Source organism: Juglans microcarpa x Juglans regia, chromosome 5D (assembly GCF_004785595.1).
Source record: "Juglans microcarpa x Juglans regia isolate MS1-56 chromosome 5D, Jm3101_v1.0, whole genome shotgun sequence".
In the NCBI taxonomy this organism is placed as follows: Eukaryota; Viridiplantae; Streptophyta; class Magnoliopsida; order Fagales; family Juglandaceae; genus Juglans; species Juglans microcarpa x Juglans regia.
The window spans coordinates 8,034,561-8,058,125 of record NC_054602.1 but is presented as its reverse complement, the minus strand read 5'-3'; the positions used below and the strand labels follow the sequence as shown (position 1 = coordinate 8,058,125).

The 23,565-nt window shown below is 35.9% G+C and overlaps 4 protein-coding genes across 6 annotated transcripts; 3 read left to right on the top strand and 1 right to left on the bottom strand.

The window, feature by feature from the left end:
* The first annotated feature begins 1,378 nt into the window (after positions 1 to 1,378).
* Positions 1,379 to 2,449, top strand: LOC121264392 (NDR1/HIN1-like protein 26). Its single transcript, XM_041167543.1, has one exon. It carries the CDS (start codon positions 1,514 to 1,516, stop codon positions 2,165 to 2,167), a length of 654 nt encoding a protein of 217 aa, XP_041023477.1. The 5' UTR covers positions 1,379 to 1,513; the 3' UTR covers positions 2,168 to 2,449.
* A 10,216-nt stretch (positions 2,450 to 12,665) lies between these two features.
* Positions 12,666 to 13,259, top strand: LOC121265631 (NDR1/HIN1-like protein 2). The gene has a single exon (XM_041169322.1). It carries the CDS (start codon positions 12,666 to 12,668, stop codon positions 13,257 to 13,259), a length of 594 nt encoding a protein of 197 aa, XP_041025256.1.
* A 2,842-nt stretch (positions 13,260 to 16,101) lies between these two features.
* Positions 16,102 to 17,078, top strand: LOC121264385 (protein NDR1-like). Its single transcript, XM_041167538.1, has one exon. It carries the CDS (start codon positions 16,326 to 16,328, stop codon positions 16,941 to 16,943), a length of 618 nt encoding a protein of 205 aa, XP_041023472.1. The 5' UTR covers positions 16,102 to 16,325; the 3' UTR covers positions 16,944 to 17,078.
* A 197-nt stretch (positions 17,079 to 17,275) lies between these two features.
* On the bottom strand, positions 17,276 to 22,500 carry LOC121264382 (probable UDP-3-O-acylglucosamine N-acyltransferase 2, mitochondrial). 3 transcript variants are annotated; one of them, XM_041167533.1, is made up of 10 exons: positions 22,184 to 22,498; positions 21,292 to 21,499; positions 20,356 to 20,432; positions 19,915 to 19,964; positions 19,725 to 19,789; positions 19,539 to 19,590; positions 19,393 to 19,463; positions 19,182 to 19,248; positions 18,041 to 18,112; positions 17,276 to 17,691 (listed from the first exon to the last, which is right to left on the bottom strand). In XM_041167533.1, exons 1-10 carry the CDS (start codon positions 22,371 to 22,373, stop codon positions 17,623 to 17,625), a joined length of 921 nt encoding a protein of 306 aa, XP_041023467.1. In that variant the 5' UTR covers positions 22,374 to 22,498; the 3' UTR covers positions 17,276 to 17,622. The 3 variants fall into 3 exon arrangements, with proteins under 3 accessions (XP_041023467.1, XP_041023468.1, XP_041023469.1); XM_041167534.1 differs by lacking the exon at positions 19,182 to 19,248 and having other exon boundaries at positions 22,184 to 22,499; XM_041167535.1 differs by lacking the exons at positions 19,182 to 19,248; positions 19,393 to 19,463 and having other exon boundaries at positions 22,184 to 22,500.
* Positions 22,501 to 23,565: the final 1,065 nt, after the last annotated feature.

Sequence of the window (23,565 nt, the reverse complement as noted above, 5' to 3'; positions counted from 1 at the left end):
TGTAGATGGGTTAAAGCAACCCAAGGTTCTTCAATGGGCCGTAGTCGTGTTCTTTCGGCTCCTATGAATTATGGACCAAGATGTACGTCAGGTTAATTGTTTGGGTTGGTTTAACGCACATGATTCCTCCCAACTAATTTTATCTAATATCATTTAATTATTATAATTTTTTTAAATTTTTACATAAAATAAATAAATAATTCAATTTTTTTAAATCTTAAAATAAAATAATATTAAAAAATATATTCTAATAATATTTATTCAACTCATCTTATCTCAACTTATCTCATCTCATCTCATCAAGAAAAAATATACGTTTATTTTTCTATGATCGGCTTTCTAGCTTTTATATTCATTATTCTTACACACCACATAAAATACTCTTTTTTTTTTTAATTTTTTTTAGTTTTATAATAAAATCAATTGGTAAGAGAAAAACAAACAAATAAATAAATAAAATATAATGTGTAGCGTGGACGAATAATGAATAAAATTTTTCTTCTCTACAACCAAAATAAGTGGCTAGCTCCAAGCTCCAAGTAATATCACCTTGTCGGTAAAAAAAAGTATGCTACGAATGCGTAAACACTATTTAGCACGAGATTGCGTTAATTATATAAAAATAATTTTAATTTATTGACGTGATAGTTAGTATATAACTATGCTTATTAGTCAATATATAAACAAGCAGGCAAATAGATTATTATTATTATTATTTATATAAAATTGTTACTAATTAAAGTTGTAGCCATATGGCATTTTCCTAAACCTGTTTCTTGGGCTAAGATATATAATATACTCTATACTGTTTACGGGTATATGAAATGACAAAGAGATCAAGTCCATAGCCACAAATAGTAGTACTCTTATAGCTGCACAAAGAAATTTTATAAAAATAATTAACTCATAGTTGGATATAATATATTAAATATACTTTATAATAAATATAATAAATCAATCCATGTAAGTTTTAAAATTTATTTTTATGAAATTAATTATTTGTGATTAAAGTATTTTTCGAAACAAAATACTTAAAACATGAAAAGAGAAGTACCGTATAAATAAAGTACAACCAACATTGGAAGCCGTCCCACGAAACCCTATTCTCTTAAAAGTAGTTAGAATTCGTATATATACTTCCCACAGGCTGAAGGAAACCTTACAGAATATTCTCCTGCATGCTTAAACAAGCTGCACATGATCATTTCTTAACTAAAAGTATGACAATATGCATATATTAATAGTGATCAGTGACTAAGACAGCAACTACGACAGTCATTAACGATGAAATTAGATAAATCTATTGAGCTTTATAATATGTTATTTCAAAGAGTACATAATTTGCTCAGTTTATTCCTTCCTTACTCCATGCAAAAGAACCAAAATTCTCCCACGGATAAATTAACCCTTCTATTCTCCGCCACCTTCCTCCATATAAACACTACTCCAACAACAAGGAGGACCCGTGTTTCAATTGATTTTTTTGACCAAAGAACAAAAATAGAAAAAGAAAATGCATCCCAAACCGGCCAACCAGTCCAGACAAATAAAACGTCACCACACCCCACGAGAAATCGTCCACCGGGTTCGAGAAAGCCTCACCACCCGTGTCTCCAAGATGGTATGTGCCATTTTCTTGATGTTTCTATTTGTACTCGGCTTGACCACTTTCATTCTATGGCTTAGTCTACGCCCACACCGCCCGAGATTCCATGTCCAGGAGTTTTCGATTCCGGGTCTGGGCCAAGCAACCGCATTCGAGAACGCCCAAATATCTTTTAACGTGACGATTCGGAACCCGAACGAACACATCGGCATCTACTACGATTCCATGGATGGGTCAGTTTACTATAAGGATCAGAAAATCGGGTCGAATCAGTTGTTGTTCCCGTTTTACCAGGAGCCGAAGAATACTACAGTGGTGGCAGACCTACTGAGTGGGGAGGCATTGACGGTGAATAGCCAGCGTTGGACGGAGTTCATGAATGATCGTGCGGCGGGAATGGTGGTGTTCCGTCTTGAAATAACCTCGATCATCAGATTTAAGATCTCCAGGTGGAGTAGCAAGCACCATCGGGCCCACACCAACTGTCATGTTTCGGTGGGACCTGACGGGGTGATCTTGCCAACTTCAAGAGACAAGAGATGTCCTGTTTATTTCACTTGATCAGAGGCATCAATCCATTTTCCCTTCTTCTCTTTTTTCCCCTCATTATTTCCCTGTTTGAAATCTTTTTCTCGCATGTTTCAGCCGGACATTGATTCTTTTACACGTGCATATAATATTCTTTTCATAACCATAAGACTATATATATATATATATATATATCTACTATCTAGAGAGAGAGAGAGAGCATTAACGCTCCGGCCAACTTCCCATGAATGGGGTCTTGTTCGATGTAATTTTGTTGGACAGCTGTTGTGTTGCCGTAGGAATTTTCAAGTTTTTCATCTATTTGTCATTATCTTTCAACACTATCTCTTATGTAATATCAAAAGATTAAAAAATAAGTAAGTAATAATAATTAAATAACTTTCTAATTAGTTAATGTCACATGATGATCATAATATAAGGATGATAATTAAAATGATGTTAAATAGCACTTCTCATAAATGAAATTTTTGTAGGCTCAATCTTTGTCGATAGAGAAATGATTTTATTAATGGTGGATATTTTTTTTTTTTAAATGAATTACATGGAACTAGCACAACTTAAGAATACTGTATCTAACGTTACTTTTATTAATGTATCCTTTTTGTGCATAGAATTAAATTTGCCACAGTCGTCGGAGAAAAAGTATGCTAGCTAGAGCTTTTTCCCCTTCCCGAACAAGCACTATGTTAATCAGCAGTTAGGCATACATGGTGAGATTCTCCAACAATTGCTCAATTACATGCAGCATGAAAAAAATATAAAAGGACAATGCTAGGGATCCCGCTGGTAGCTTCCGCTCCTCCTTTTTTTTTTTTTTTTTTACTTAGTAATTAAGAAAATATTGTTTAATTAATAATATTTTGAATTTTTTTTCTTTTTTTTTAAAAATACTTAGAAGTGTTAAAACAATATGTGAAAAAAATTTCAGTTTTTTTTTCACAACATTATTTCACTTTTAATTATTTTTTTAGAAAAGAAGAAAATTCACAATATTATAAAACAACACTTTCTTAATCGCTAATTAAAAAAAATTAAAAAATTAGAGTGGGAGCCCCAACGGGATCTCTATCATTTTTCAATATAAAAACTTATTATGGAACCATTAATTAATCGGTTCCCACTCATTCTCACACAAAACTTGATTGTGAAAGGGCATTGCTTTAGTTCCCAAAACAGACTACATTTTGATCAACACACCCATATATAAAAAAAAGCGAGTGATACTAGCCTACGACTCGATCTGTACTTTATTTCCGAGTTTTAAACTTTTAATCCTTTTTTTTTTTTTTTTTCACATGCTTTTAATATTGTTATTGTTTACGTGGATGTTGGACGTTACTGGTAAAGATCCACGTATAAAGGTATCTTAAAGACCAAGAAATCTCTCTCTCTCTATATATATATATATATGTATATGTATATGTATGCCATACGGATATGTTCTTTATGGTGAAAACCCAAAGATATAATTAATTTGTGCTCTACGTAGCCTTAAAAATTAAAAAGGTTTAGGTTTGTTTGGATTTAGAAAGTATTTCATCTCATTTCATTTTATTTTATCATTATAATTTTTTTAAATTTTTATATAAAATATAATAAATAATTTAATTTTTTTAAATTTTAATTCAACTTTTTTAAATTTTAAAAAAATAATAATAATAAAAAATAATATTATAATAATATATATTTTTTTAATTTTTATCTTTCATTTAAAACCATCTCATCTCATATTTGAATCTAAACTAGCCCTTAACTTTCCACACAGACCAGCTAGCGTTATAAGAAAACAAAAAAGATCGAAACGAGTTGATCTTTGGAAAGAATATAGTGATCTGTTTGAGATGAGTGATGAACAAGAAATCACAGCTGCCTTTGTTCTTCATATTTTGATTAGTTATATATGTGGTACTAAAAGAAGTTTCAATCCCATACCAAAATCAGCCGAGTACACAGCTTATTAATGGAACGTCGATCTCAAGCCCATGCAATATGAATTTAGCTTTAAAATTCAAAACGAGATCATTTAGTTTTTTTCTTTTTTATAATAATAATAATAATAACAACAACAATAACAACAAGGCACGTACGATTTCTAAGTCTAAAACAAACATAATAAAGAAATTTATAATAAATAGCCATGTTAAAATCAAAATAAACTAAAATATAAATAACCAGCTGCTTTGTGTAACACAAATTGGGGAAATGAGAAATTCTCATTTTAAGGGGAGAAGCCTCCAGAAGAAAAGTTGAAGAGGAGGAGTAAAATTTGATTAATATTCAACATAAGAAAATAGCATTATTGTATACGTTCCCCTATAAGGGATGTACGTATCAAACTGTAAAAAGCACTACTGACCCTCGGGTCCCACTAGAAAATATTCTTAGATCCACCAATCACAACATTACAACAATAAAAGATGAAATAGCATAAATGTAAAATAAGCTTCTAGAATACTATTCTTAAGACTGGTGCTCTGTAGTGATACTGGCCTTTAATCTGATAAACGGCTCTCAATCAACAATGACTTCATCTAACCCTTTCCACTTTACTAGGGCAAGCTTCAGACTTGCAACAAAGCCTCCCTCTTTCAAAACACCTTGCCCACAAGGTGTGGGTAAGTGTTTTTCAACTGAAGAAATGCCTCCCAAGTCACATCTTCATCTTTCTATCCTTGCCACTTGACTAGCACCTCAACCAAAGGAAAAGATCCCTTCTTTTTGACCCTGCGATCTAGAATAGCCACAAGCTCTGGCTTCAAAATACCTAGATCATCCACGGGAGGAAGCTGAGCTTTGGGACTCAGAGATTGCCCTAACTTCTTCTTCAACATTGAAACATGAAAGATAGAGTGTATCTGTGCCGAATATTGGAGCTTCAACCTATATGCAACATTCCCAATCCACTCGATAATCTCAAAAGGGCCGCAGAATCTGGGCGATAGCTTCACACTTCTTCTCTGAGCTACAAATTGCTGCCTATAAGGTTGTAAGCATACAAAAACCCAGTCTCCCACATTAAAAGTTATCTCCTTTCTTCTCAGATCTGCAAATTTCTTCATCATTTCTTGGGTTTTTTGCATGTTTTTTTGCAGCAAGGGGATGATATGCTCACGAGCCTTGAGAGTGGTGTCCACAGCCTCAACCCGAGAGGTACCTGCATGATAGCTCAGTGGAGGGGGTGGGGTAGCCATAAAGAGCCTCAAATGAGGTTAGTTTTGTAGATGTATGGGTGGATGTATTGTACCTACCATTCAGCCATAGGAAACCAGAGCTACCGATCTTTAGGTCTATCTCCCACAAAACAACGCAAGTAGTTCTCTAGGGTTTTATTAACAACCTCAGATTGGCTGTCTGTTTGAGGGTGGTAGGTTGAGCTAAGGCCAACTGAACCGCTTGCTGCCTGAATAATTCACGCCAAAATTTACTTGTAAATGATTTGTCTCTGTTAGAGATAATGGAACTAGGCATACCGTGGAGTTTAAATATATGTTTGATGAATTGCTGGGCTAGGGATAGGGCTGTGTATGGATGGAAGAGGAGTATAAAGTGGCTAAATTTGGTTAAACGGTCCACCACCACCCAGAGGCAGTTGAAGCAATAGTATATAGGTAAGCCTTCAATGAAGTCCATTAAAATGATGGACCAAGGTCTAGAGGGTATCTCCAAGGGTTGGAGTGGTCCACCAGGCAAGTGGTTCTTGTGTTTCACACACTGGCATATATCATAATTATGTATAAACTCATTTACCTCTGTTATGGGTTTGGGCTAATAGAACTCTCTTCTGATCCTGTAAAGTGTTTTGTCATAGCTCGAGTGGCCTCCGGTGGGGTTACTGTGGAATAACTCCAATAGTTTAAGCTTGAAGGGCTTGTTGTTGGTAATAAAGAGTCTGTCTTTGTAGCATAGTAAGCCACCTTTAGGACTGTATTTCGGCCTAACTCACCATTTCTCCACTTCTGCAGCACCACTTAGATTTTTTAGTCTTGACCATACAACTGTTGTAGTTCCTCTAGTAGTTAAAAATTAGGAACTGAAATCATAGACAAGGGTCGAGCCTCACCCTCCGTAACATCACCTTCATCAAACCTTTTTGACAAGGCATCAGCTACCTTATTATCTATCCCTTATTTGTACTCCACCAAGAAGTCATAGCCTAAGAGTTTGGACACACCTTTGCTGCATAGGTGTCCTCATCTTTTGGTCTAACAAAAACTTTAGGCTTTGGTGGTCTGTTTTAACAATGAATCTAGCCTCCAATATGTAAGGCCGCCATCTCTTGACTGCAGAGACTAGAGCAAATAGCTCCTTCTCATAAGTAAGCATTTACCCTTTAAGGCTTAACTGTAATAATCTATGGGATGGACTCTTTGTAGCAAAATTACCCCTACAACCTTCCTCGAGGCATCACACTTGCAAAGAGTGCTGAAAAGTTTGGTAATGTCAAAACAAGGGGATTCATTACAACCTCCTTCAAGCTTAGGAAAGCCTTCTCTACCTCTTGGTTCCATAGGAATCAATCCTTTTTTAGGAGGTTAGTCAAAGGTATAGCAACTCATTCATAGCATTTGATAAATCTTCTGCAATAACCTGTCAACCCAAGAAATCCCCTAAGGCACTTAAGTGAAATGGGTCGTGGCCATTCCCTATTTGCCTTCAACTTAAATGGATTTGCCTTCACACCTTGTGCATAAATGAGGTGTCCCAAATAGGCTACTTCAAGGCTCCCAAACTGGCACTTAGATCTCTTAGCAAATAATTGGTGTTGCCTCAAAATGTCTAGTGTAATCTTTAGGTGTTGTAGGTGTTGCACTTCATTAGAACTGTACACTACAATATCATCAAAGAACACCAATATGAACTTTTGAAGATATGGCTTGAAAATAACATTCATTAAACTTTGAAAGGTAGAGGGAGCATTGGTTAAGCCAAAAGGCATAACCAAAAACTCATAGTGACCCTCATGAGTCTTGAATTCTGTTTTGGGAATGTTAGTTGGACTCAACCTGATCTAGTGGTAATCGGACCTTAGATCCAACTTAGAAAAAATGGTACATCCACATAATTCGTCCAGTAGCTCCTCAACCATAAGGATAGGATATTTGTCTTTTATGGTTGCACTGTTAAGGGCTCTATAGTCAACATATAATCTCCAAGAGCCATATACTTTTCTAACCAGTAATATTGGAAAAGAATAAGGACTTTGACTAGGTTGTATGACTCTTAAAGTCAACAGTTTTTTAATAATTCTTTCAATCTCATCCTTTAAAAAGAAGGGGTATCGATAGGGTCTTACGAAGATAGGCTTAGTGCCTGGTTGTAGGACAATGGAGTGGTCATGGGCTTTATGTGGAGGTAGTGTTTTGGGTTTAGCAAAGACATCTTGGAATTGTTCCAAGATATCTTGTAATTTCTGTGGAGGTAGTATGCCTTTACTTTCCCATCTATCATGATCAGGTAAACCCCCTACTTCAATTAGTTTAGAATTCATCAATCCTAGCACTATTATCTTTTGAGCTGCATTCATGAACTGCATTGTTAATTTCCGAAAATCCCGAAGGATAGTTCCCAATGTTTGCAACCAAGCCACCCCTAGTACCATATCACAGCTTGCCAAACTCAACACATAAGCTTATGTTTCAAATTCAGATCCTTGAATGCATAAGGCAACCCTTTCCACTTTTCCCTCACTGCCAACTAGATCCCCATTAGCTACCCTTATTTTAACCTTGTTTGCTTCATCTAACTTTAGCCCAATTTTCAACACGATACTTGGGTCTAGGAATTTAGATGTCCTGCTTGTGTCAATGAGGGCCACAATTTCACAGTTTCTAATGTTAGCCTTTACCCGCATAGTTCTAGGATTTATTGACCCCAAAATAACATGCAAAGAAATTTCAGGATTTTTTTTAAAGGTCCCTAAATCTAAAACCATCTCCTCTTATACCTTTTCTGCTCTCTCTAACTCTTGACTCACCACTATGCTTTTCTCTCCCTCCACAGTATCATAAATCTCCTCAATTAAGTACAACTTTGGCTTTTGACATGTATGGTCAGAACCCCACTTAGCCTTACAATAGTAGCAAAGGCCTTTGTCTTTCTTGTCCGTCATCTAATGTTGACTAACATTTTGAATGGGTAAAAGGTTTATACATAAATGTTCATTTGGTAGTCTTTTTAGTGAGGGTAACATGTTCTCTTTGAATTTTTGCTAAGCTGCAGGCTCTGATTAGGTTATGAGGATTGGACATTCTTATTGGCAACCAAATTTCATCCCTAAGGCCACTGAGAAAACAACTCAGTTTGTACTGGTTAGACAAGCCCCTTAGTCTATTTGATAGGTTCTCAAATTGTGTTTTTTAATCCTCCACAAATCCAATCTGTTTTAGGCATATGAAGGCCTCCACAGGGTTATCATAACAATTTGGCACAAACCTAATGAGCAATGCCTTCACAAATGACTCCCACTCCCCAATTCCTCCAAACTCCTCAAGATCTTGAAACCATTTGAGGGGTTTTCCCTCTATGTGAAATGAAACCAAATGCAATCTATGTTGAGGTAAAGTACGATGGAAAACAAAGAATTATTTTACCTTATAAAGCCAACCTTCTGGGTCATCTCGATTAAAAATTGAAAAATCCAATCTCATGGAACGGGTCTGCACCTCACCAATGTTCACCAGGGCTTGTTCTAAATTTTGTTGTGCATTGTATGATGACTCTGCTTGATGCTTCTTTTGCAACTTCAGTGTAAGGGTGGACATCTGCTGGGCTACCAACTCCACTTGACGTTTCAAAGCAGTCATCTTGGTTTCCACAATTTTAAATTGAAACTCTATATTTTTCTTAAGAGAATTGAAATTCTCTTGTAATTGAGTGAAATGTGTACGTTCTGCCATGTAAAATGAAGGAAGAATTGTTGCTCTAGCTACCAAATGTAACACAAAAGTTAGGGAAAGGGGAAATTCTCACTTCGAGGGGAGAAGCCTCCAAAAGAAAGGTTGAAGAAGGGGAGTAAAATTTGATTAATATTCAGCATAAGAAAATAACACTATCATATATGTTCCCTTATAAGGGATAGACGTAACAAACTGTAAAAAGCACTACTGACCCTCGGGTCCCACTAGAGAATATTCTTAGATCCATCATTCAACATCACAGTCGACAATGGTGGTATTCCGTTCGGAAATAACCTCGATCATCCAATTTAAGATCTCCACATGGAGCAGCAAGCACCATCAGGCCCACACCAACTGTCATATTTTGTTGGGGCCTGACGGGGTGATCTTGCCAACTTTTAGTGATAGGAGATGTCCTTTTTATTTCACTTTATCAGAGGTATCAATCCATTTTTCCTTATTTTCTTCTTCTTCTTTTTCCCCTCATTATTTTCGGTTTGAAATATTAAGTTCCTCATATTTCAGTTGGACATTAATTTGTGTAGGTAGAGAGGTGTAAAAAAAACTCAAAAAATTGGTTAAACCAGACCAAATTGAACCGGTGGGTTCGGTCCAGTTTTTTAGCAGTTCAGTGCAGTACCGGTTCTTAAGAACTAAAACTGGTCCTAAACTGGTACATAGTAGTTTTCATATTTTAAGAACTGGTTTAAACTGCAGTGGACTGATATATATATTTATAATTTTTTATATTATATATATGTCTATTATATGTTAAATTGCTAATTCATATAACATAAAATTGTAATCTTATTATTTAAGTCTATTAATCTGTTAACATAAAATTAATATAACATGTGATATAACATAAAATTAATCTTATAGTTTTTTAATATAACATTTGATATAACATATAAATTTTAATTTTAAACATAAACATTAATATTAAAATATAAACTTACTTTTGATATATATATATATATATAAATATCAACGATAAATATATTTTTGACATAATAAATTATAATAAATATATATAGTCATTTTGTAAATAATTTTCTATACATTTGATCATATTTCAATACTATACTAGTAAATGTTAATTATTATAAAATAATGTACTTATACTATAATATAAATAGACTAATAGTTTAGTATATATAAACATCATAATATTACTAATATACATTATCTGTAAAACCGAAAAAATCAGACTGGACCGGACTAAAACTGAAAAAATCGAAAGTTCTTGTTTTGGTAATAAATTGGTCTAGTATTGGTTTTTAAATTTTTAAAATTGGTGTATACCGGTTCGGTTTTAAAAAATATACAAAATCAGATCGAATCGGATCGGTTATACCCCTACGTATAGGTGAATGTGCATATAATATTTTTTTATATATATTATATATAAAAGAATATTATATGTGTGTGTGTATATATATATATATATATAGAGAGAGAGAGAGAGAGAGAGAGAGAGAGAGAGTGTGTGTGTTTTTCATATGCTTTTTATAATGCTTCGGAGGTTTAAAACAACGATGCTGGGTTTTTTTTTTTTTATTCATTATACAACGAGGGTGAGAGATTTTGAATCAAGATTTTCCAAAACTCTTAGCTGCTGATGGGTCTGGTTACAGGTAGATCCGTGTAAAGGTATCTTAAAAGACTTCGGCACCAAGAAATCTTTCTCCAAATATTATATGCATATGGTCTTTATGGTGAAAACCCAAAGACTAGAGACAGAATTTGTGCCTATCGTACAGAAGTCTGGTGCTTTAAAGGTAGAGCTTTTTGATGAATTATGAGCAATAAATCAAAGCTGAGTTCACTTATGAATAGACTAATAGATAATAATTCTCACATATTTTTAAATTATTTTATTATTATTTATAAATTATTTATTATTATTCTTATTAATATTTACAGTCTCACAGATAATCTAATATACTCTTAACATCTAAATGAAAGCTTAATAGAACGTCTCAAACCCATGCAGTATGAATTTAGCTTTAAAACTCAAGAGGTTGAATTTTTATATAATAATACGAAGCCACGATTTCTAATTCTAAAACAAACATAATAAAGAAATTTCTAATAAATAGCTATGTTAAAATCAAAATAAACTTAAATACAAATAACCGGCTACATTCTTAACTCTCCTCATAAAGACCTAAAGGTATTTTTTTAAGCAAGCATGATTTTATAGGACTAGTTAAAGATACTTGTTAGTTGTTACGATTAGTGATCGAAGAATAAAAAATAATATAAAAAATAACAAAGTGAGATTAAAAATGTTATTTTATATTATCAGAATTTTTTTCCTTGTGAGATGGATACTGAAGCCCTGATTAGCCCATGTTTTGATGTAAAATAAGATACAAATCTGTGAGAAATGTTTGTGAAAAATTGAAAGATGAGTTTGAAATTAGGCTTTAAGATGTTTGATAAATAGTAAAACTAACAATAAATAAATTAAATTAGTTAAAATTACTATTTTTTTTTTTTTAAAAAGTCTAAATTTGGTGGCAGTCGTGGCTGCCACTGTTCTGGCTGCCAATGGCAGTCCAAGTTGGGCCGTCGGCGGTATCTAACACCGTCAGCGACCTAGATCGGGCTGTTCATAAGTAGGCCTCTAGCCCCCATGCAGCAGCCGAAAATAATGGTTAATTGTTATGGTATCAAAATAGGAATATTGAATTTAAATTATGATTTTACACTCTACTCTATTTAATTAAATATTTTAAATATTATATTTATTTATTAAATATAATTATTAAATAATTAAAAGATATAAACTAAATAATTAAATTTACATTTTTTAGAAGGGACAAGTGATGGTTTGTCTCGGACTGCAAAGCTCTGTGTATAATCTAGTTAAAAGCGTGGTCTTCTGTGCTGCACACCATGGAAAAAACACATCGTTAAAGTTAAATAATTAATAGTTCTTTGAGACGAAAAAGCTATTCATATTGCTCTATATTCTAATAGAGTGTCATGTAAAACTGATCAAACCAAAAAACAGAGTACCTAAAAGCTATTTAGAAGCGATGAAGAGAAAGCAAGTGCTAGGTCCTTTTCTATCTTTTTTTTTTTTTTTTTGACTTTTAATTTCTTTTGATCATTCTTTCATATGCTTTTAATGTTTCCACGCTGGTCACTAAAAATAGTGGTTAGCCACGTATTTATTTGCTGAAGGAGTAATATTATATACAATCGTAGAATATGTAACTACCATACAATCATACTGAAAATGAGTCGAATCTACTATTAAAAAATTAATTTTTATATGTGAGTTCCATATTTATTTTCTTTTAAAAAAAAAAAAACGATTGCGTTACATTTGCACACTCCACGATATCATTTTTCAAAGTAAAATTGGTTTCGGCTAAGAAATCAATCGATCCCACCTTCATTAATGGTAATTTGGTCCAGTGCACTTGTGGCTGTGGAGCTCAAGAGCCAATACATGATGCGCATGCTCTTCGTAAAGCAGCCTTTAATCTTTATATATATAATCCGCGCATCCGCGAACGTACCTTCAATCAGTTCCTCCAAAATAGCACTAATATATATATATATATATATATATATATATTTTTTTTTTTTTTCCAAACATGGCTGATGATCTCGAAGAACCCTCAGGATCTCAACCCATTCTCCAACAAACCTCTGAACCAGAACCTTCAATATATGTGTGGATTCTCCAAGTTGTATCCGTGTTGATACTTTCCTCGTTGGTAATATGGCTATGTCTAACTCCAAAGAGTCCCATTTGCATCATCACCCACGCCTACGTTCCAGCCTTAGACGTTGGGAATTCTACCTCTTATCATCCCCACAACACCTCCATTCTCCTGAATTTCGAGTTCTTAAACCCCAACAAAAGGATGGGAATCTACTACAAGGACATCTGCATAACATTGTACTGCAGTGATGCTGTCATTGGCTCCAACTCTTTGCCGGATTTCTATCAAGGTTACAGAATGACTACAGCTTATGAAGTGCTAGTGAGTGCTGATCGACAGTTCTGTAAAGGAATTACAGATGGAACAGCACCGTTAAAGGTTTGCTTGGAAAGTGTTGTCAAATATAAGATATTCAGATCCAACACAAAGCATCGCCGGTTATTTAATGAAGCTTATTTGCGTATCGGTTCAAATGGGAGGATGTCAGGAGAGAAGAATATAAAGCTAATGCACCACAAGTGAAAGCTGACAAAAATTGAGATTAAGGTTGGTTTGTAGGATTTTCTGTCTTTCTTTCTTCTTCTTTTTATTTTTCTGTTAGTTTTCTTCCCATCTTTCTGGCCGTCTGCTGCATATGATGATTAGTGCAAGCCTGTGATCTGTTCACATCAACAAAGCCTGTGTCCCCCACACTTGACACCTTCCCTCAATTTTGAAGTGTTGGGAAGTTCAAGTTAATGAAAAATAGTAAATTCAATCATTTCGATTAAAATTCTGACACACTCCCTGTAAGACTCAACGTGTATTTTCCCAGTAGGGTAGTGAGGGGTTACTATCCTTACTACCCATTTAATTATATACTTATAATGTATTTTAAGTATTTTTTTTATCATTTTTTTAAGTTTTTTTTTAACATCCTTAATCATTAAAAAAAAATAAAAAAATATATAATATCAAGTTCAAAAAGAATAATAAATAAGTAATAGAAGTGTAGTAATCATATCTTTATCCTTCCCAATAACCCTCGGCCTATGTTTCACAAATAGTATTTGTTGGGTTTTACTCTTTCGGCTTTAGTCCCACATTGGAGAAATTTGATTGGAGAATCAATTTTGGCTTGTGGCAAGTTCAAGTTAAGGATGTTTTGATTCAATCATGATTACATAAAACGTTGAAGGGTAGACCAACCCTTGAAGTCAGCAGTGATACTAGCAACTGGTGAAACGGCTAGTACAAGGAGCATGTTCGGCAAGTGGCTCCAAGTCAGTAAATGGAGATACTGGTAATGAAGCTAACTTTGTGTCTCTCTCCATGGAAGGCGATGTCTTTTGAAAATAGACATGTACATCCTCATGGCATGCCGCTAATTCCCAAAGTTGCCATGATAGAGAATGTGTTAATGTTAGCGGATCCACAAGTTTGCACACAGACATTGGTTTGGTATTGATGCAGGGTGTGGTGAGAATTCATGTCGATAGTTGATGAACTTCCAAGAAAGCCAAATGTGGAAGTTACACAATAATTTTCAACAAGATTGTTTTCGACATAGGCCGAAGTGAAATGCTTGGAATTAGTTTATTTTGATTGTGTTGCTTTTATGGTGGAGCATGATAGCAGAAGTTATGAAGATTTTCATTGAAGTGGAGCGTGGCTGTAAAACCAACCAAAGTTGCAAGGTAGAGATTGTTGGGTTTTGCTCTTTTGGCTTTAGTCTCACATTGGTGGGGAATAAAGGAGGAGCAAGGCCTAAGGCCTATAAAAAGGAGGATTAGCCTCCTTGGCTAATTGCACCAGTCAAAGGTTTAGCTAGTAACTTTTGACTTTAGTAAAATTTTTTCTATTGTCCCTTTTTGTAAAAGGAGAAGATGTGAGAGTTAAAGTTTTGATAATAGAGAAGCTTTGTGGGTGTATTTGGGATTAAGAGAAAAATTATGTGATTGTAACAATTTTTTCATAGTGGATTTTCTTATCTGAGTCAGGTGGTTTTTCTCCTATTTTGGTTTTGGGGAATGGGCTGGGCCCTCTCGAATTTCATGGGCTCTTCGGTATTGGGAATCAAATCAGAAATAGGCAAAGGCCCAGGCCCATACTGTACTGACCGAGAGGACTGCCCTCTTCAGTTACCCCGCGAAGTCTCATTACACCCGGTGTGATGGGACTTGAATCCAAGCGTCGTTTCAATTTTCGAGGGGTGTCTGGGCGTCGTTTCATCTCCATTCCTTAGGCATGTCAACCTTCATCTCATATACACTCCTATTTAATGCTCTTTGGGCCTTCATTTTCCCTCCCCTTTCAAACTTCTGTCTCTTTCGCATTTCTTGCTCTCTTTCTGAGTTCTTGCTCTCTTTCCTTCCTCCATGGCTTCTTCTTCTTCCAAAGGTAGGGGTTTGGTTTCTGCTTCTGACCCTTCACCACCCCGTGACTCCTCTCCCTGAGTTGTTGTTGCTCCTCCGGCGTCCATATTTGCGGGCTCTCACTAGTCTTCAACCATTACTTCTCGCGAACTAGAGAATGCTCGAAACAACTTCAACATTCTTGACTTTGTCGATTTGAGGGCCCCTACTCCAAACCAGAAAGCTATTGACGCCAAAAGTATGGTCGTTTCTGTTACCTTTTACTTTGCTATGTTTACCATGAGGCTTGATTGCCCTTCGTGCAACTAGTTCTCGACGTGTTAGACGTCTTAAGCCTCGCCCCAGCTCAGTTGGTGCCTAACGCCTGGAGAATTTTGATGGCTTGATGTGTTTTGTGGTGAAGAGTACTAGAACCCGTGGGCGATTAATACCCAAACTTAACAACCCATGAGTTAGCCTGTGAGTTTTTTTCCTTTCATGGGTTTAGGCATTTGGATGGGAAGCTTCTGATGCCTAAGTCAGTGACTGCAAGAATAAACTTTAATCACAAAGAATCAGATCCCCTTTACGTACCTGGGTTCTCCTCTTTTATAGAGTTTCTAAACCATTCTATTGCTTAAATGATAATAGATATATCTATTATTCAAATTCAAACTTGGGGATAAGGGTTCAGACTTTTATGGATCGTTATTGTAACTGCTCTTATCCTTTATCACCGCTGAGTGGTTATACAGTCAGTTTTGGAGAGTGGGTTGGGCCCTCTTGGATTTCATGGGCCTCTTCGGTATTGGGAATCAAATAAAAAATAGGCGAAGGCCAAGCCCATACTGTACTAACCGAGAGGAATGCCCTCTCCAGGCTAGTTTTTTGCAAAGACTGTAGTCTCTAATATTAAAATAAACAAGAAACTCGAGAGATGTCCCCCGTTCCCCACAGATTCTTTAACTAATTCCTTTAGTGTCATATACTCCATGTATAGAGAAGGAAGCTTCTTGATAGCTTATTGATACCTTCAATGCTCATTATGCGTAGGAGAAGGCAAGAAAGCAAGCACCCCAAAGAAAAGAATAAATCCCCATGTCCTTTAAACTTGAACAACATGCAACCTTCCCTCCTTTAATATTATAAACTAATCAACACCCCTCGATATTTCAAAGTCTCGAGTACCTTTAATTTCCTCCTTTCTTCTCATTCAAAAATCAGTGCCTCCCAGCTTGCCAATATTTAATCCAAAATGAGATGCGAGTCCTGTGAAAGTTCAAACCCTCTTGATGATGAGACCTGTATAGCCAATGCCAATAACTTCTACATATGGCTTCTCCAAGTTGTAGCACTCTTGGGTATCCTAGCCCTTTCTCTATGGCTAATCTTGCGTCCCCGATCCCCAAAGTACACCATTGTCGACTTCTCCATCCCCCAGTCCTCGTTAGTCAAGGATGGCCAAAACGGCACGATCTTGTATAACCTTGAAATTGAAAATCCAAACGAAGACTCCAGTATATACTATGATGACATTTTGTTCACATTTTATTTTGGGCAGGATACTGTAGGGGAGAGAACCATACCTTCTTTCCATCAGGGTATAGGTAAAACTCGTCAAGTAATTGATCATGTGGATGTCAATTCACGAGTGTGGAAGTCTCTTCTCAATGCAATATCAAATGCAACAGCCGAGTTGAAGGTTGGGTTATCAACTAAGTTTCGATATAAGACGTGGGGAAAGAAGAGTAAGCATCATAAATTAGACTTGGAGGGTCAGCTAAAAGTTGGCTCGGATGGGAAGATTTCAAGCAAGAAGAAGAAGATTAAGCTACACCATGCTTCAAAGAAATGGAGAAGGTATAAAGCCTGACCCACTATGGTCGAGAATTAGTAATTACAGGATTACTTTGGTGCTTTTGTATGTAGAGATAGAAGAAATGGTTGTAATTAGTTGTATTTATGTATAGTTTTAACATAGTAATACATCTTTAAAAATTCCGTGGGACGAGCATTTTAGGCTTTAGCCATATCATGGTGAGTTGGAAAAAAAACTCTTAATTGTGACCCTAAAATTATATGCTGTTTCCTGGGATTACTAATAGCTTATTTAACATCGACAAAGTTTACCCAGATATCATTCCGTTGGCATGCAATGAAATATAAGAGATCCTCTGCCAAGGGGAAAAAGAAGACAGACGAAGGTAACCCCAATCAGACTTTAGAATTACTACATATCTAAAAAACGAGGGAAGAAAATATTAGGTCCAATTGGCTCACCAGCCCCTTCGAAGGACAATAAGAAGAGAATAATAGAATGTTTACAGAGTACAAAGATATGGGCACCAGGTTTGAAGGCTGGAACATGGTAGAAACCCCCATCAAAAAACGATACCAAAAAAGAAATTATGCCACGCTTCTACTACACCACAGCGGCAAGTGCGGTACTTCTCTAGGTAGGCAATCTCCTCGAGTTGGCACATCATTTGACTCCTCCAGTCAGCACTCAGACAGAACCCAAACAAGCACACCATTAAATCATCTCACAACTCTTAATCAACCCTTTTCTTTGATGTCCGAGATTGTGAAGCAACTTGTCTTCGCCACTCGCTAATTGGAACCTACAAAGCAACCAAAGAGATTTTACTAAAACCTATCTCAACTCATCATTACAACTTTTTCAAATTCCAACACAAAATATAATAAACAATTCAACTTTTTCAAATTCCTAAAATAATAATAATAATATTAAAAAATAATATTCTAACAATATTTTATCATCTCAACTCAACTCAACTCAGTTCAACATCCAAACGCAACCTAAGTCGTATCCATATTATATTTGGTCAAAAATTTCCAACAATCAGTTAGCAGCAACAAGTTTGGCTGATCCATTACCATCTCAGGAACAATTAGGCAAGAAACAAAATTAAAAGGGAAAAAAAAAAAACGTAATAAGGCAATCCTCACAGCAGGGAAGCCGCCATAATCCCCAGGTTCTTTGATATCTTTGGTGACACAGCTAATAGCAGCAAGCCTGACCTGCAACTCCATGGTATTAGATATCTTGTTCTCATCCCAGTACTCTTACTCTCTAGCCAATGGAAGCAGTACAATGGTAATCCGACCTACGTGTATATAAGGCTATGTGCATTCTGTATGACCAAACAATAAGAGCATGGAGACATTCAAGTATGCAGGCAAAAGATGTATATTCGATGGTCATGTGAATCCACTTCAGACAAGTGTAGAAAAGAGAGCAAGAATGTCTGATTTTTTATTTCAATTTATTTTCTGAGTGACTCAAAATCTTAAAACCAAATAAATTGCATCTCTAATACATGAAAGGGCCAAGGATACTCATCTATAGAACAAGTAGTAAAGTCGTTAAAACTCTGATAAGAGTTGAAACCGAAATGATAGAGGAAAAACATGGAAGATATATTACTGAATATATGCGAACTTAAACATTAAAGAGTTCATGCCTGATGACAATCTATATCTGCCTCATACAGAGAAAATTCTACTTTTTTCACCAAATGAGCAGTCACCAAAAATTTAGTTTATGCCTTTAACGGGCCATCAACATTTTATATAATGCCTCATAAGATGAATCCTTTCTGGAGAAATACAAGTCCATATTCAACATATAAACTCAATTAAAAGGATTTTTCCAACAGCTAACATTATATGCTGCTAATTATACCAAATAAACCCCAAGGGGTTGGCCCAAGTGGTGAAGGCCTTGGTCTTGTGGTATCACTTCCTTCAAGGTCCAAAGTTCAACACCTCATGGGTGCAAACAATCCTTTGGGGTCACACCTTCCGGTGAAAAACCAGCGATTTAACCAGTTTCAAGTAGGGATACTTCCAAGGGTGCGATGCATGGGACCGGGGTTTACTCTGCAAAGGTGGGTCCGGAGGGCCCTGCCTTGGAGAGGTTCCCCGACATAAAAAAAAAAAAAAAAAAAAAAAATACCAAATATGTTTCCACTAGCATATTTGATAAGTGGGTCTAACAAGCTCAAACCGACAAGCAAATACAAGGTTGTTGGGCTTTCCTGAAAATATGCTACATCTCGACAGCCTTTTTACATTACCAAGTCAATACCTTTGAAACAATGGAAACGTGATCCCGAACTGCTACCCTTCCCCCAAAAGTAACATAGTCTCCTATACTGTAAAGAACATGCAAGACATAGAAGTAATGCTAAGCAAATTAGCTTCATCAAGTACTTGTAAACAGAAAGCTTGATAATGGTGACTGAAAACTTGACAAAGATATAAAGAATTGAAAAGAAAAGTTAATCAAAGTAACATACGTCACTGAACCCGCAATCCCAACTTGTCCACAAAGCATGCAACTTTTCCCAACAACTACATTATGACCAATCTGCAAAGCCAACCATACCAGCAATCAACAATTTACAGAAAAAGTTGACAACGAATCAAGAAAGCAGAAACCAACCTGAACTAAATTATCTATCTTTGAATGATCCCCTATAACTGTATCTCTCCAACTGCATAAACAAATAAGTGGCATAATTAAGCCTCCAGCTTGGACAGCTTCAAGTACAAACTGATACAGAAAATTTTGTAACTACTCATGAAACAATATCTATAATAACTACTCAAAAGCCATTACACGTCTCACCTCCCCCTGTCAATACATGTATTTGCACCAATCTCCACATGGTTCCCCACCCTAGCATCCAGCAACTGCAGAGGAAAAACAAAAGATATCTATAAAATAAAGTGCTTCATTGCTGATCCAAAGCAACATAGGCATGTGGCAGACGACAACATAAAGTTGACTTTGAGTCAACAAATATAATATCACCAACTTGAGGCTTCTTCAAGATGTTCCCTTTTTCATCCACAAGAAAACCAAATCCTGCATGTAAACAATTTGGCATCTAATATCAGAAGACAGCAATGGACTTGTACTTAAAACTATATTTCTGGATAACACCCATAAAAAAGGAAGTGGAAAGTAGGGGGAGGGAATCTTTGTCTGTTGAAAATTTAATGATGGATCACTATTAAAATTGAAGGTGAAGGTCTACAAGCAAGGAAAATCACAAGAAGCATAGGCAGTATACAGATGCAAATTATGCATTAAAAGTAAATCACTTTATACACATCAGTCTTCATTATATGCAGGGGACAAGTGAGGTAAGTCAATAGAAAACATGAAATATTCGTGGAATTAATCTCTAAATGAGTTGAGAGTCCAGCTATCCATTACGTACAAATCAACCAAGCTAATACTTATCAAACCTTACCATCTTGACCAATGCAAACTCCATTGTGGATTACACATGAATCACCTATGCTGCAATTACTGAGTGCGACATTGTATCTGGCAAAATAGTAGCTCAGTTTTACTAAGCTAAAAAAAAAAAAAAAAAAAAAAAAAAAAAAAAAAAAAAAAAAAGGAAGAAAAATCTGGCAAAATAGTAGTCTTGTTCAAATCATATCAGTGTACATGCATATATAAACATTAATTTGATAAATAGACCTGTATCTACGTTTGCATTATTCGCTCCCACAAATCATATGGTCTTGCATCCACACATGCATCCATCCAAAAAATGCAGGAATAACCAATCAGGCTCAAGATCGCCAATAAGAAACTTTATATGTAAGCTATGTTTTTAGTTTTCTAATCTATCATTTTTTACCTTTTTTAATATAAATTAAACCCTGTTGCTCAATATTTCCAGATCACTAAAAGAAATCTACACAACTGTTCATGATGTCTTGGAAATCCTGGGAGCCAGCCGGCAGCCAATGATATAGGGTTCTAAAGAAAATATCCTTTACGTATACCATCATCTTCTAAGAATCCTCAAAATTCCAGTTATTCCTTTCCCTATATATGCACCACAATAAGCTAGATGGTATAAGCTTCCATAGTTTATGCCACCCAGGGCAGGCAAACTTGCATGTCCAAAATCCCATGCTTTGATAGAATCCAACAAATCCTACCCTCCCCACTCCTCAGCCACAAAGTACAGTACAGTACAATGTGTTTTCCCATAATATGCTCAAGAGTTTTCTTCAAAGTAAACATATTATTGCACAAAGGCTTCAGTGGAACAGCATAAAGAAATGAGGAGAGATGGCTACCATAAGATCGCCAGAGCAGTGTCACATTACGTCGAACAATAATACACAGAATTAAATTTTTGTATTGCTGTATAAAGAAGAAGTTTCACCCTATTTTTGTCAATTGGCCAATTGTAACAGAAGGTCCGATTACAGTTCCCGATCCGATATGAACATATGCACCTACAACGGATTTTGGATGAACTATAGCACCAGTCTCTATGAGTGCTGTCGGATCAATGCAAGCTGACTTGTGGAATGCGCCACCTCCATTTTGCCATCTCTGGAATTCTTGGTGGCTTAGTCCAGCACCATCATCTAATCTTGAAATTCAATGCATGTTACAAATTTCCAATTAGTGCACGAGTGAAGTGAAAGTCCAAAACAAATTCAACAGTTTTTATGTTTGAAGAGAAATGCTAAGCCCAGAAAGACAAGTGAAATTACATATGGGAACCTAACAATCAACTGAAACAAAACAGATGCAATTCGGCTTCATAATGCATGTCGACGACGCATCAAAATAATAAATTTCTGTTGAATTTCAGAAAAAATATCATCATTTATAATACACCTTAAGCTGAGCAATACCATAATTCCAACAGTAGTAATTAAGATTAACATAATAGAAGTAAGTGGATCGATCAAGTAGCTGAACTCTAAAGAAAAGTCATTATTGATGGTCCAAGACCATACATATTGATAGATATAACTGTTATTTATTTGCTGAATAGACAGATTGACTGAAAAAATCATAACTATACTTAACAATAAAACACTAGGAAAAGCTACACGGTTAGTGTTTAGGATACTGCCTAAACTCATTTTTCCCAAGCCTTTCACCTTGATTTTCCAACAGTTACAAGCTCTATCAATGAAACACAAACCACACATATAGAACATGATATTGCAAGCTTTGTAACTGGATCTACCCTCACAGACATTTCCACAAACAATACTACTGCAAAACAACTTCAAACTTCATCTGTCAGCTTGACGCACCAGACGTATAAGAGGAAGCACTAGAGCCGTCTTGGCAATTTCCCACTGAGAAATGACAACGAATACTTTTTCCCCATGGAGATAACGCATATAGGCCATGACTATTCGCCTTATGCTTGTTGTAAATGAGGTGAGATATTGGAGAGGAGGAGGAGCCCAAGTTGTATAGTTTTCGAACAGCTTGTGCCATGGCGAGAGAGAGAGAGAAGAATGAAAGCGACGTTAGGCTTCAGAAGAGTTGGAAAAGGTTTCACTTTGAGAAGTGGGAGTGAAGCTACCTCGGATGTCTGCTTCTGAAGCTGTTTAGATTAGACTACGATCTCGGGTTGGGCGTAAAGGGGCACTCGGGTTATTCTCACATATATCTAAGGTTATTATCGTCACATATGGAATAATATATAAAATTGTATTGGGCCTAATCTGAGTCGTGATCGTGAAGCTGGGCGACCTGAATTCTATATTTACGGGCCTACGGCCCTTCTCTCCATACTGAGTAATTAAGTGTTGGTGGATACCTCATTATTTTATTTTATATAATGGTTTTAATGGATTTCAATTGTATAATTTATTAATTCTTTTAGAATATATGTCTACATGTGACTTGGGCTCTCTTAGAGGGTTATAAATTATATCAATGATTATTCCAATTAGAAATGTAAGATTTGAGTTATGTCGTCTACACTAACAACCAGACTAACTAAACAAAGACGTCGAAATTTAAGATTGGTTATTGTGATATTCATGTTGATGCATGAAAAATAGGCCGAAATGAGAGAAATAGTCATTTTCGACCCGCTGAAATGATTCAGACCTTGATCAATGTTGTTTGGAGCCTCTAGCAGTGGTCTAGTGCGTCTGTACAATATCGATGCATACATCCATGACGATGAATGGAAAAATTAGTGCAGAGTAATAGAGAGAAAGGGGCACACAAGTTTATGTGTTCGATATGTTGACTACGTCCATGGGCGTTTGGGAAGGAAAATTCCACTATAATATACTTGTTTACAATCTCTCATAGCCTATCATTTCTCTCTGTACAATAGGAGTTGCAGATCTACTTGCTGAAGAATACGTTCTCTTTGGAGCTCTCCTCCAGAGATTGAAGAATAAGTTGAAGAAGCCCCCTTGAAGTCGTCTAAATCTCCCCTATTATCTGATCATCTTCTAGCGTATCTCCCCTGTAGTGGTGAGGCATGGTATGCTTATGTGTCTGACCCCTCTCTTTTTCTTACTTTCTCCTGACATCTCATGTCTTCTGACCCCACATTCCTCCTGACACCCCACGTCTCCTAACCCCCATGGCCTCCTAAAACCTTTCCCACTTCCCCTCTTGTCCTCTAGTGGTAGTCTGGGCCTAGATATTTTACCTCCTTACAATT

Bases quoted from the DNA above. Each gene is read 5' to 3' on its own strand.
- LOC121265631 (XM_041169322.1), top strand. From the start codon at position 12,666: ATGGCTGATGATCTCGAAGAACCCTCAGGATCTCAACCCATTCTCCAA.
- LOC121264392 (XM_041167543.1), top strand. From the start codon at position 1,514: ATGCATCCCAAACCGGCCAACCAGTCCAGACAAATAAAACGTCACCAC.
- LOC121264382 (XM_041167533.1), bottom strand. From the start codon at position 22,373: ATGGCACAAGCTGTTCGAAAACTATACAACTTGGGCTCCTCCTCCTCT. The intron at 21,500-22,183 runs GTGCGTCAAGCT...TTTCAAGATTAG, and splicing joins TGCTTCCTCTTATACGTCTG to ATGATGGTGCTGGACTAAGC. The intron at 19,965-20,355 runs GTAAGGTTTGAT...GTTTACATGCAG, and splicing joins AGTTTGCATTGGTCAAGATG to GATTTGGTTTTCTTGTGGAT.
- LOC121264385 (XM_041167538.1), top strand. From the start codon at position 16,326: ATGAGATGCGAGTCCTGTGAAAGTTCAAACCCTCTTGATGATGAGACC.